This window comes from Gopherus evgoodei, chromosome 3 (genome assembly GCF_007399415.2).
Source record: "Gopherus evgoodei ecotype Sinaloan lineage chromosome 3, rGopEvg1_v1.p, whole genome shotgun sequence".
Lineage (NCBI taxonomy): Eukaryota > Metazoa > Chordata > Testudines > Testudinidae > Gopherus > Gopherus evgoodei.
This window is the reverse complement of record NC_044324.1, coordinates 173,035,377-173,048,358: the sequence shown is the minus strand read 5'-3', so window position 1 is coordinate 173,048,358 and position 12,982 is coordinate 173,035,377. Positions and strand designations below refer to the sequence as shown.

General features: G+C 46.2%; 1 protein-coding gene across 5 annotated transcripts in view; it reads left to right on the top strand.

The window, feature by feature from the left end:
- The first annotated feature begins 4,772 nt into the window (after positions 1–4,772).
- The window catches only part of DISP1 (dispatched RND transporter family member 1), a 181,712-nt gene continuing 173,502 nt past the window's right edge, over positions 4,773–12,982 (top strand). For 2 of the 5 annotated variants that reach the window (XM_030557455.1, XM_030557447.1), the window contains exon 1: positions 6,445–6,524. Coding sequence is in view for 1 of the 5 variants with exons in the window: in XM_030557454.1 (XP_030413314.1) it covers positions 6,440–6,524; positions 12,632–12,700 (154 nt within the window). In the remaining 4 variants the exon portion in view is untranslated. Of the gene's footprint in view, positions 6,261–6,317; positions 6,525–12,631; positions 12,701–12,982 lie in introns of those variants that run through there. The other 3 variants (XM_030557448.1, XM_030557454.1, XM_030557450.1) reach the window with 3 other exon arrangements.

Sequence of the window (12,982 nt, the reverse complement as noted above, 5' to 3'; positions counted from 1 at the left end):
TACACTTAATTGAGTTTAGTGAAAAGGCAATGAGAATTACATAATCTATTAAAATGATTGTGATAGGTAGGGGGAAACAGACTCCAATCTGTAAGAAAAGCTGGAGGCATCTAGGAAGATCTGAGAGTAACACCATCCCATCCTCTGCTTGTAATTAGCGAATGAAAACATTGTTTTCATGATGTAACTGGTTATCCTTCTGAGAAGCTTTGGTGGGCAAAGATTCTGTAGAACCAGACAAAACTGGAATTCTCCTTATTCACCTCAAATTAATTGAATTATGGTTTTCTAAATTCACTTGCTTTTTTTAATTTACCTCCACACTCTTCAAGTGTAGCTCCACCCCAAAAAGTGACTAAATTAAAAGGTAACTTTCTTCTGCAGCAATTCTACTTCCCGGATGTATTCAAAGTTTTATTTGCTTAACTTAATGACTAGTATGTCAAACACAAGTTACTGGGCTCAACAACAGGTGCAACAGGGTGAAATTTAACAGCCTATTATATACAGAAGGTCAGGCTAGATGATCTGGTGGTCCCTTCTGGCCTTAAACTCTATGAAAATATGAGACAAGATAGGTGAGTTAATGTATTTTATTGGACCAACTTCTGTTGGTGAGAGAGACAAGCTTTCGAGCTACACAGAGTAATTCTTCAGATCTGGGAAAGATACTGATGTTATGTCTACACTACAGCTTATGTCGGCATAACTTATATCGCTTAGGGGTGTGAATAAACTAACCTGAGTGACATATGTTACACCAAGCTAAGCCCCGGTGTGGACAGCACCATAGTGGTGGGAGAGCTTCTCCCACTGACATAGCTACTGCCTCTCGTTGGGGGTGGATTAATTAAGCCAATGGGAGAGCTCTCTCCCATTGGCTTAGAACCATTACAGAGAGCTTACAGCGGCGCAGCAGCATGATACTGTAAGCTCTCTAGTATAGCCATGCCCACTGCTAAAACACAAGATGAAACAGAGAGTGTATATTCTAAGGGATCATTCAAGGTGAAGTGGCCCATTAAACCCCCTGTAGTCATATGTTAACAGGCCACTTCACCTTGAATGGTCCCTTAGAATATGTGCTAACTACTTACAGCTAAATACAAGATGGAACAGATAGTTTAGCATGCCACTCTTGGATTATGTCTACACTACCACTTATGTTGGCAAAATTGGTGTCACTCCAGGGTATGAAAAACACAAAGTTTTGCCGGCATAAGTGGTAGTGTGCATAGCACTATATCAACACAGCGGCTGCACAGTGATCTTACAGCAGCTGTGCCACTGTAAGCTCGCTAGTGTAGACATGGCCTTAGTATCTTTCCCAGACCTGAACAAGAGTTCTGTGTAGCTCGAAAGCTTGTCTCTCTCACCAACAGAAGCTGGCCCAATAAAAGATATTACCTCACCGACCTTGTCTCTCTAATATCCTGGGACCAACATGGCTACAACACTGCATACCGTCTATTAATATATAACATACAAAAATATGTCAAAAGAACTTTGTTATAAAGTCAAGCACTTAATTTGGAAATGCCAGATTTATGGATATTAGAGAGACAAGGTGAGTGAGGCAATACCTTTTATTGGACCAATTTCTGTTGGTGAGTGAGAGACAAGCTTTTGAGCTTACACTGAGCTCTTCTTCAGGTCTGGGAAACGTAGTTGGATTTATAGAGGTCAGTGCAATCTAAGCTTTGCCCTCTTGTGTGACCATTGTGTGCACTGAATGAAGGAGGGATCCTATGGAAAAAACAGTATCTAACCATGTAATTAAAGACTTTGTCATAAGGCTGGAACAAGGAGGCTAAACTAAGATTGCATGGACAACTGCAAATCTGGCATTGCTTAACATTTGTAGTGTTTGACTTTGCAGTCTAAGTCATGTTCTTCTAGTGTAGTTTTTGTGTGTAAGTTTATGTATTTTTTATTTAAAAAAAGGAAAAAGTTTTAAAACAACTTCTATTCTGTGCAATGAAACAACCCCCACATAATGCACACTGAATCTTCAGTATTGCAGAACAAGTTTAGCTTCAGAACTCACATTAGCAGGCAGCAAGAGAAGGCTGTTAGCCCAGAGACTGTGTACTGGGTCCAGAGGTGGATGGGGGAGACTGACCTGTCTCTCTTTCTCCTCCATTCCAGGAGGGTGGGGTATCTACCCCATGTGGTGCCCCAGTCAGAGGGATGGGCTGCTGGAGCCACGTACAATGGTCAAGAGGGGTGACTTGAGGGAGCCCAGTATGGTTCTCTCTCTTCCTGCTGTTTCCTCAGCCCCTAGGATGAAGTAGTTCCTGCCTCATGTGGTTAGACCATTGGGGTCATGAACCATTCCAGCGTGGTTGCTGGTGGAGTGGTTGTGGGGAGCCCAGCCTATTTCTCTCCCCCTACCACCACACTTGCAACAACTCCTCTAACAGCTCCCTACCGTTCCCAGTGCAGAGCCTCCTCCCCACCCCCAAGATATTTTCTTTTGAAAACATAGCTGTACTTTACAAATATCTTTAAATTGAAAACAGTAATTTTAATACCAGATGTGGTATAACTTCTGTTTATGTGACTCTAATTCCCCCCGTTAATTCCACACATTGCTATAAATGTCTGTTTATCTCTAACATGTATCTCAAAAATACTTGCAACACTGCTCTACAGCCAAAATGCTTCTGAAATAAATGTAGTCCAACTTTACTAATTCTGGGTGACTGAGAACGAAAATGATGCTTAAAATTGTTGATTGGTTCTAGTTTTCAAGATATGCTATTGGATCAGTATATACGACCCTTGACTTGGGAATGGCGGAGGATAAGTGAGTTATAAAGGGAAGGGATCTCAATTTAAACCAGAAATGACTAAAATACATCTTTGACTGGACCTATGAATAAATCTATGACTGGGTTTGGACAGTACTTGCTTTTTAGGCAAAACAATGAATGATGCAATCTGAAACTGGTATTGCATCATACATGATATGAATTGCATCATGTTATTCCTAGAAGTCATGGATGATGCAATCATAACGAAGCTTACATCACTCTGCTGAACAAATTGCCCTATATCAGCTTTAGAAATCATACAGTGTAGTGCTCTCTTATTTGTCAGTGTTTGATTTTGCAAAGGGACACATTTCTGTTTAGCCAAAGTGAGCAGAGATGCCTCGTACTTGTGTGAACAGTGCAGATAACTTCTGCTATGTTTGTGGTGAAGTGACTTTTGCATCACAAAAGCACAGTATAACCACTATGGTTAAGAAGGCCTATCACCTTTAGTTTGGCTGCAAAATTGGAGATCAGGACAAGAGGTGGGCCCCACACATATGCTGCAACACTTGTGCAACAAATCTTCGCCAGTGGTTGAACAGGAAAAGGAAATCTATGCTTTTTGCAGTACCAATGATTTGGAGAGAGCCAACAGATCATACCAGCAATTGTTACTTCTGCATGGTGTCTCCAGTTGGGAAAGGTGTGTCAAAGATGAAAAAGTGGACTGTGCATTATCCAAACATTCCATCAGCTATGCGTCCAGTACCCCATGGAGAAGGGCTGCCGGTTCCTGATGCACCAGAATCATTCTCACTTGAGTCAGATGAGGAAGAGGAAGAGGATGAAACTTCTGGTCCTGAACGATCTATGTCACAGGACCCACATTTTCTCCCATTCTCCTCCTCTGAACCACACCTCATAACACAAGGTGAACTGAATGACCTTGTCAGGGATTTGGAACTACCCAAGAGTAAGGCAGAGCTGTTGGGCTCCAGACTACAGCAGTGGAATCTCCTGGCAGGCTATCAGGGCAAATGGAGCCCATCAATGCTTGCAGACTATTGCTGGACAGTGACAAGAGATGCTCCATTTAATGAATACAAGAGACAAGCCAAGAAGCGCCGAGTAGACACTGAATAGGATTAAACTATGTACATAATAGTTTTTTGCCTTTTGTTTCCTAATAAATTTTATTTATATAACCCTTTTGCTGATTTTTAAAGTGTTTCATAAACAGGACAGGTGAAATATTATCATGTAAAGCAACCATAAACACCTGAAAAGACCTAGGTTTACAATTTATGATTAAAACTCTACTATCTACACAATATACATAGACATAAAATGTAAAAACTTAAATATCTTAGAAACAGTAGCCAATCAGTTGTTTTAATTGTCATATTTGAATTCAGCACATCAAAATACATAATAAATATCACATTTTATCTCTGAAGCAGACAACTTCTCAAAAATTGTAGACCAGTGTAATTTATAGAGTTAAAGAAAACAGTATCCACTTCTGTGTATTCTACGGGCTTCATAATTGCACCATCTCTTTTTCCAGCATCTCAAAATATAAATTGACAATATTTTTGGATTTACACTGGCCTCTTGGCCAAGGAAAATTCAGCTCTTGTTTCTGACTTGCAGTTCAGAAGCTAAAGAAACAAACCTTCTTCCAGATCTTTGTTTGTATAGCTGTCACACAATTACATGAATCTAACCAATAAGTGACTGAACTGTGGCATCTGGTTACAGCAATTGCTCCTAAGATTAAATGACAGAAAATGTCAATTACATACAAGTCATGTCCTGCATGCCTTACTTTTTGAAAGATGTAGTTTGGACTGCACTGCACTTGAGTGCCTATTGCAGAAAATTATAGCGATGGTTTCTTCTGGTTTATTCACTCATTTAAGCCCATAAATCACCAGTTTAGATCAATGAAACAAGTCTAAAAAAGTGTATTCCTAGGTATCCTACTTACACTATCTGTAGGTTAAGGCCCAATCTTGGTTTAGAAACTAGTATTATTACTTCTGTAAATGTTGCTTTCATTCCTAGTGTTGCTGGGATGCTGTTTAACTAAAGAGACTCTCTTGAAGAGCAACTCAATTAACAGCCTCCAAAAGCCATTAAGGAACAGAGCCCCACACTCCTCTTCCCATTTCACTGTTTGCACTTGAAATGTCTAAAACCCGTCAAAGTCAACTGCTGTTTGTAATCTGACATGGCAACATACATTCAGTGCTATTTGCTATCTTTACAGTAAGTGTGAGTACTATGAAAAACTTGTTACCCAGACTGAAATATCTCAGGCACATGCAGTCTTGAAATAACTGATCAGTAGTATGTCAGTAAGCAAAGATAAGAAATACCATCAGCAAAGCCAACAATACCATTGAACAACAGGGTAGCTTGACTCTTAAAGGCTGGAAGTACTGATGACTCAGTCAAAAGGCACACCTGGGTTGGATCAGGTGGTTTCCTTTTTCAATCAGCAGAAAATTACAAAGAAAGAGAAAGGCTACTGTAGCAAAGATCCTGATGTCAGTGGAGTTTTGAAGCTAAAACCTAGTGAGTACTAGACTCCAGTGGGAAACCCTGACTAGGTTTGGGCTAGGAAGCTGAACTCAGCCTGGTAGGCTCTGGGAGTAACCTACTAACGCAGGGAAGGCCTGGGAGCACAAGAGACTGTTAGGAGTGATCAGTTTCCAGCATAGAGTCCTGAGGTGTGGGGGGTTGAGGCGACAGGAGGGAAAGGCTGGGGAGTGATCTGATAAGAAGCTAAAATGAATGGATTGTGTTTCAGCAGTTTGAATTTTGAGTATATTTTATCTGAATAAACCCAGACCTCCAGAAAGGATGTTGTGAGTGGACAAAAGGGTATGGAAATTAAGAAGCCCTTTGGGGGAAGGTGAGGGAAATGAGGCAGGCTGGCTGTAGGATGACCCCAGGCCAGGAGAGGGTGGTTAGGAGGCAGTGGGCCTGATCACCAATACTCTATGTAGCACCCTTCATTGAAGGATCTCAAAGAGCCTTGCAAACCTGCTTGTTGAATATATTAATCCTCGCAGGATTTCTTTGAGGCCTTACTTGACTGTTTTGTGAAACAGAAGCATAAAGAGTTTATTTGACTTCCCTATGATCCCAGTAAATGAACGCAAGAGTCCTGATTCCTTTTCTTTTCTAACCAGCGGACGACCCTGCTGTCCTTCAGATAATCCTAATGCCCTTCTCCTCTAGCGCCCAAACTGGAAAGGCAAACAAGGAAGTGCGCCGGGGGAAACTAACCATTAAACTACTCTGACAAAACGCTCTTGGGCCGGGGGACTCTAGGTGCAGGGCTATGTACAGTCCCGCTGTGGGGTGCAAGCCGCACCAGTTACTGCCTGGAACCCCGGGAGCCAGGAAGGCGCCGCTGCCGTAGCTCACAGCCCGAACACCCCTAGTCTGCTGGGCCCTCGGGGCGGCTCCACGCCCCCTTCCTGAGCACAGGTCAGGACCGGCGGGCGGGCTGCGGCATCAAATCCCTTCACACCCCGTGCGCGGCGGGCCGGCCCCGCCAGAGCCCATGGGCGAGAGACCCCGCCGCGCCACACTCAAGATGGCGGCTCGCCGCGCACCCCTCCCTCCCCGTTCCCGGCAGTGACTTCCGGAGAGCGAGCGCCCGTCCCATGGTAACTGCGCCGCGCTGGGGACGCTACCGGGGCCGCTCACCCGCTTCCTGCCGCCCAGAGACAACCGCGGCGTGGGGCGGGGGTAAGAGAGAGAAGGGCGGGCCCCGCCCCCCCCGGAGGGCCCCGCACCGGGCAGAAGCCGGGTGCACCCCGCCCCCGCCCGGAGGGGCTGTGAGACCGACCCCGCCCCCCCGGCTGCGTTGCCCGCAGGGAGGGAATCACCACTCGCACTCGCTCCCCGGGGGCTCCTCTCGGGAGGGATGGGGGGGTCTCGCCGGGCTGCCCTCGCCGCCTCGGTGTGGTGGGGCCAGGGCTGTCCGAGCCGGCTGCGGCGGGTTCGGGGCGGGCTGGCCCTGAGCCCTGCCCGGCGTAGGCCTGGCCGAGCTGCCCAGTTCCCCCGGCTCCTGTTTCGTGGGCACGGGGGTTATTCCGCCGCGCGTGACTCGCTGCCCGGTGTCGGATGTGCCCCGCTCCGGTCCCTGCGTGGGGGCAGCCGGGCCGAGGGGAGGGAGGTGGCTGTGCCGTGACTGGTCACCCCGCCCCGTGACAGCGAGTGCGGCTCCGAGCTGAGCTTGAGAGCGTCCCCCCGCCCTGTTCCCGGGCCAGGAACCCGGACACAACCCCAGCTGTTTCTTGTAGCAACGGCGTGTAAGCAACGTGTGGGGAGGTGTCTCGAAACCGGCACATGTGGTGGTTTCAAGTATCAGAGGGGTAGCCGTGTTAGTTTGGATCTGTAAAAGCAGCAAAGAATCCTGTGGCACCTAATAGACTAACAGACGTTTTGGAGCATGAGCTTTCGTGGGTGAATACCCACTTTGTCAGTATTCACCCACGAAAGCTCATGCTCCAAAACGTCTGTTAGTCTGTAAAGTGCCACAGGATTCGTTGCTGCTTATGTGGTGGTTTGTTGGCTTGATGGCTCCTTCATTGTGTGTGTTGGAGTACCTGTTTCATGTGTAGGTGCAAGTGCCTCTAGACTTGGGGTGGCAATAGGGATGGCCTCGGGCTTATCAGATCTCTTCGCCCTTTGTCCCCCATCTCAGTACCGGTAATAACACTAGGGTACTTGGGTTTGTCATGAATTTAGAAGTACTTGTGAGAGAGATTTTCTGTGGATAGTGTCCTATTGATAAGATTTTCCAATCTTTTGTCTAGTCTCCTCGTCCTTTTGTAACCTTCTTCCCAAATAGGTTGAAATTCTAGCTTGGGAAGACATTAGCAATGCCTCTGATACTTAGGGTGATCAGATGTCCCGATTTTATAAGAACAGTCCTGATTTTTTGGGTCTTTTTCTCATATAGGCTCCTATTACCTTCTATCCCCTCTCCTGATTTTTCACATTTGCTATCTGATACTGATTCTTTAACTAGGGCTGTCATTGCTGTAGGAAAACTCATTGTAGGAAAAGTAGTATTTCTGTCCTTGCAGTGATTCTAGCATCAAGTTAGTCACTGATGGGAGCGATGGAGACCTCTAGTGTATTTGCAAAGTACTGAATACTTAGTGCTTGTCAGGCAATGGGGGTGGGGTCGGGGGGGACTTACCTGAAAACCATCTGGGCCTGAGATAGGACACAGCAAATGTTACTATATTTAAAGCAGTGCTAAATGAATAGCCGTGGTTCATTCTTCTGTCCCTTATCTAAAAAGCCATGCATAAGAAATGACTTGATCTTTGCATTCATTCCTAAATATGTGTGTACATTAAGAATTTAGTTTTTAGCATTCATATTAACATGGATAGTACTGAAATGTGATGAGACTTGAACATGCTCTTGGATGCTGGTTATATTTTGAAAAGTTATTCTCCTTTTCCCCCAAAACAAGTTGTGGATATAGACTAACATGGCTACCTCCTGATCCTTTTCCCCAGTTTATATGCTAGGACATGATGTGATTCTGAGGCTGCATGAAGGAATTAGAAACTGTGTATAATTTGGCAGGCTGCTTCATTTAGAGACTTCTCTTGTGTAATAGTTTCTCATGACATCCTTCTCATGTGTAAAAGCAGGGCTTAAAAACTTCAGGCACCTGCTAGTCAGGGGCAAACATGAAAGATGGAGTAGGGGCACTGTTAAAGGATGATGTCCTGATGAAAATAACAACCTGTTCTCCTGCCCTTCCTCTGCTGAGAAGAGGAAGGGAAAGGGTGCTGGGATTCCTATTGTTCCTAGACTCTTGGCGGGGACGGGGGAATCTTATATTAGCCATTAGGTATATAAGTAATTTTTCTCTGAAACACTGCACTGCTGTTCTAAATACAAGTTGTAAAGCAGGTTAACATCTTTAGTTATGTCAAAAATACTGCTACAAGCACTAGACCAGCAAATGCCAACATGCAAAGCACCTGGGCTTTCAATGGGACTACAGTACTCTCACACGTGCATCACTTTAAATTAGGGCTGTCAATTAATCACAGTTAACTCACCCGATTAACTCAAAAAATTAATCACAATTAAAAAAAATAATTGCAATTGATCACAATGTTAAACAATAGAATACCAATTGAAATTTATTAAATATTTTGGCATGTTTTTCTACACTTTCAAATATAATCGATTTCAATTACAACACAGAATACAAAGTGTACAGGTCTCACTTACGTTATTTTTTATCATTTTTACAGTTCAAATATTTGTAAACAAAAGAAATAGTATTTTTCAATTCACCTTATACAAGTACTGTAGTGCAATGTCTTTATCATGAAAGCGCAACTTACAAATGTAGGGTTTTTTTAATTATGTAACTCCACTCAAAAACAAAACAGTGTAAAACTTTAGTCTACAAATCCACTCAGTCCTACTTCTTGTTCAGCCAATCACTAAGAGAAACAAGCTTGTTTATATTTATGGGAGTTAATGCTGCCCACTTCTTAATTACAATGCACCTGAAAGTGAGAACAGACATTCACGTAGCATTGTTATAGCTGGTGTTGCAAGATATTTATGTGCCAGATGCCTCTCCATGCTTCGGTCATCATTCCAGAGAACATGCTTCCATGCTGATGACACTTGTTAAAAAATGTGTTAATTAAATTTGTGACTGAACTCCTTGGGGGAGAATTGTTGGCATATATTTCACGTTATAGCAGTCTCGGGTGATGACCCAGCATGTTGTTAGTTCTAAGAACATTTTCACTGCAAATTTGACAAAATGCAAAGAAGATACCAATGTGAAATTTTTAAAGCTAGCTACAGGACTCAACCCAAGATTTAAGAATCTGAAGTGCCTCCCAAAATCTGAGAGGGATGAGGTGTGGAGCATGCTTTCAGAAGTCTTAAAAGAGCAACACTCTGATGTGGAAACTACAGAACCCAAGCCACCAATAAAAAGAAAATCAACCTTCTGCTGGTGGCATCTGACTCCGATGATGAAAATGAACATGCATTGGTCCACACTGCTTTGGATTGTTATCGGGCAGAACCCGTCATCAGCATGGACACGTCCTCTGGAATGGTGGTTGAAACTTCAAGGGACATATGAATCTGTAGCATATCTGGCATGTAAATATCTTGCGATGCCGGCTACAACAGTGCCATGCGAATGCCTGTTCTCACTTTTGGGTGACATTGTAAACAAGAAGCAGGCAGCCTTATGTTGGGAGGTATAGCTCAGTGGTTTGAGCATTGGCCTGCTAAACCCAAGGTTGTGAGTTCAGTCCTTGAGGGGGCTATTTAGGGAATTAGGGTAAAAATCTGTCTGGGGATTGATCCTGCTTTGAGCAGGAGGTTGAACTAGATGAGGTCCCTTCCAACCCTATGATTCTATATCAGGGATCGGCAACCTTTCAGAAGCAGTGTGCCGAGTCTTCATTTATTCACTCTAATTTAAGGTTTCGCGTGCCAGTAATACATTTTAATGTTTTTTAGAAGGTCTCTCTCTATGTCTATATATTATATAACTAAACTAGTGTTGTATTGTAAGATAAACAAGGTTTTCAAAATGTTTAAGAAGCTTCATTTAAAATGAAATTAAAATGTTGATCTTATGCTGCTGGCCTGCTCAGCCTGCTGCTGGCCTGGGGTTCTGTTTGCCTAGGCCGGCAGCGGGCTGAGCGAGGCCTGCGACCAGGACCCCGGCTGGCAAGGGTCTGTCAGCCAGGACCCCAGACCAGTAGCGGGCTGTACGGGGCCAGCAGCCAGGACCCAGAGGGCTGGGGGCGGGCTGGAGTCAGGGCAGAGTGGGGGCTAGGTATGGGTGGGGGTGCCAGAGTCAGGGCTAGGGTTGTGGGGGGCGGAGAGATGAAGGAGTCAAGCAGAGAACTGGGTGTGTATGAGGGAGGTACAGGGCTCAGGGCAGGGGCTTGGGGTGTGTGCGGGGCTCAGGGCAGAGGACATGGTGTGTGTGTGTGGGGGGGGTCAGGGCTCGGGGGAGAGAGCTGGGTGACTGCCCCTTAACTCCCAACCCTGCTACTCCTTGTCCCCTGACTATCCCCTCCTGGGACCTCTGCCCCCAACTGCCCCCCAGGACCCCACCCCCTATCTAAACCTCCCTGTTCCTTGTCCCCAGACTGGACCCTACCACCTACCTGTCCCCTGACTACCCCGACCCTTATCCACACCCCTATCCTCAAACAGACCCCTAGGACTCCCATGCCCAATCCAACCGCTCTCCGCCCCCTGACAGGACCCCCAGAACTCCCAACCCATCCAACCCCCACTCCCTGCCTGCCTCAACCCCTCTCCACACCCCTGCCTCCTGACAGGACCCCCAGAACTCCCAACTCGTACAGCTCCCCCAACTCCTTGTCCCCTGACCACCCTCTCCAGAGATCTCCCACCCTAATTGCCCCCCCAAGAACCCTCCTTGCTCCCAGTCCCCTGACTGCCCTGACCCCTGTCCACCCCTGCACCATCACAAACCCCAGGACTCCCATGCCCCATCCAACCCCCCCTGCTCCCTTACTGCCCCCTCCAGAGACTCCTGCCCCTAGCCACCCCCCCGGGATCCCACCCCTTATCCAGCCCCCCCAGCCCTGGGCCCTTTACCGTGAGGCTCCACACAGAGCCAGACACGCTGTCCCGTGGGAGAGCACAGCCCTGGCCCTCAGAGTGCTGCGCGTGGTGGCGGAAGAGCTCCAGTTGAGCAGGGAGCGTGTCTGCCTCCCCGCGGAGCCAAACGCTGCCCTGCGGGAGCGCGCAGCTCCAACCCCCAGAATGCTGCACGTGGCAGCAGGGCTCCAGGGGAGAGGAGAAGGCTGGAGAGTGCCTGGCAGCTTGCTGCGCTTGGCCTGGCGCTCCGGCCCGGAAGCGCGGACCCCGCGGCTTGCTGTGCCAGGAGAGTGGGGCCATTTGCCCACCCCATGTGCATGGCTATGCTTCTGCTCCCTGCCCCTGCAGGGGGAGCAGAGGGCAGAGGAGAGCGGGCCGGGCTGGGCAGGATTTTTAATGGCATGCTGGAGTCCCGGCGGGTTCCAGCGTGCCATTAAAAATTGGCTCATGTGCCGTCTTTGGCACACGTGCCATAGGTTGCCGATCCCTGTTCTATATTCTGGAAATGTAAACAAATGTGTTTGCCTGAGTGGCATAACAAGAAGTAGAAGTGAGTGGACTTGTAGGCTCTAAAGTTTTACATTGTTTCAAAGGGAGTTGGTGCTATTTGTTGAATAGGTTGGAAGCAACAGAAAAACACATCAGTGATTATAGCATCATGTTGTATTTTGTACAGTATTTGTGAGAGTAAAGGAGAAATCCTTAGTGACGGGTGGGAGGCTGAGGTGCAGAGACTTGCTCCATGATTTGAGCAACCAGCAAAGCATCCAATACAAAATGCAAACAACCGGGACGGTATTATCAGGGATGCCTGTTGCTCTTATTTGACGGCTCGGGCCTGGATTGTGCAGCGGTACATCCAGCTACTAATTTCTGGAGAGGAGGGGGTTTGAAGTCTTTTGTTCAGTCCAGTGTTGCTTATGGGTGGTGGAAGTGCAACAGAGCCAGCAGCCCCTATTGCGCCTACTGTCTTTGCCCACATTTGTTTATAAAGCCCTATCAATTAATGCCAACATAATTTTCTGTGTAAAATGAACTGTCGTCAACTCCATATGAAGGTTTTTATTACTCTATTATGTAACAAGCAGAAGTGAACATTCAACTGAAACAAAGCTGAAAAACAGCTTTAAATTATGACACACTATATTAAACAGCAATCTATTATCTAACTACAAAGAACCCTTTCTTTATATTACCAGTGAAACAAAACAGTCAAGTGCAACAGTGCAATGCAGGCACAACACAAAGGGGCAAGGTTAAATTTACAGGTGAGTATATGTCTTTGCTCAACCTCGTCTGGTTTGTGGGCCTTCTGGTGTGGCATGCTGAGGTTTGAAGTTACAATGGGCAATAGAGGGCTCAAATGAACTGGGATCCCAATTGCCATTGTTTTCAGTGCCCTCAGCTTAGGTCTGAGAGGGGAATGGCTGGGAGCACTGCAGTAGGGCATTTTGGCTTTGTATTGCCCCCAGGAGTTGCCTCTGCATCTCCCTCTTGCTACTCTGAAACCTCTTCCTATGCTGTTTTTGGACATGGCAGTGCTTTCCCTG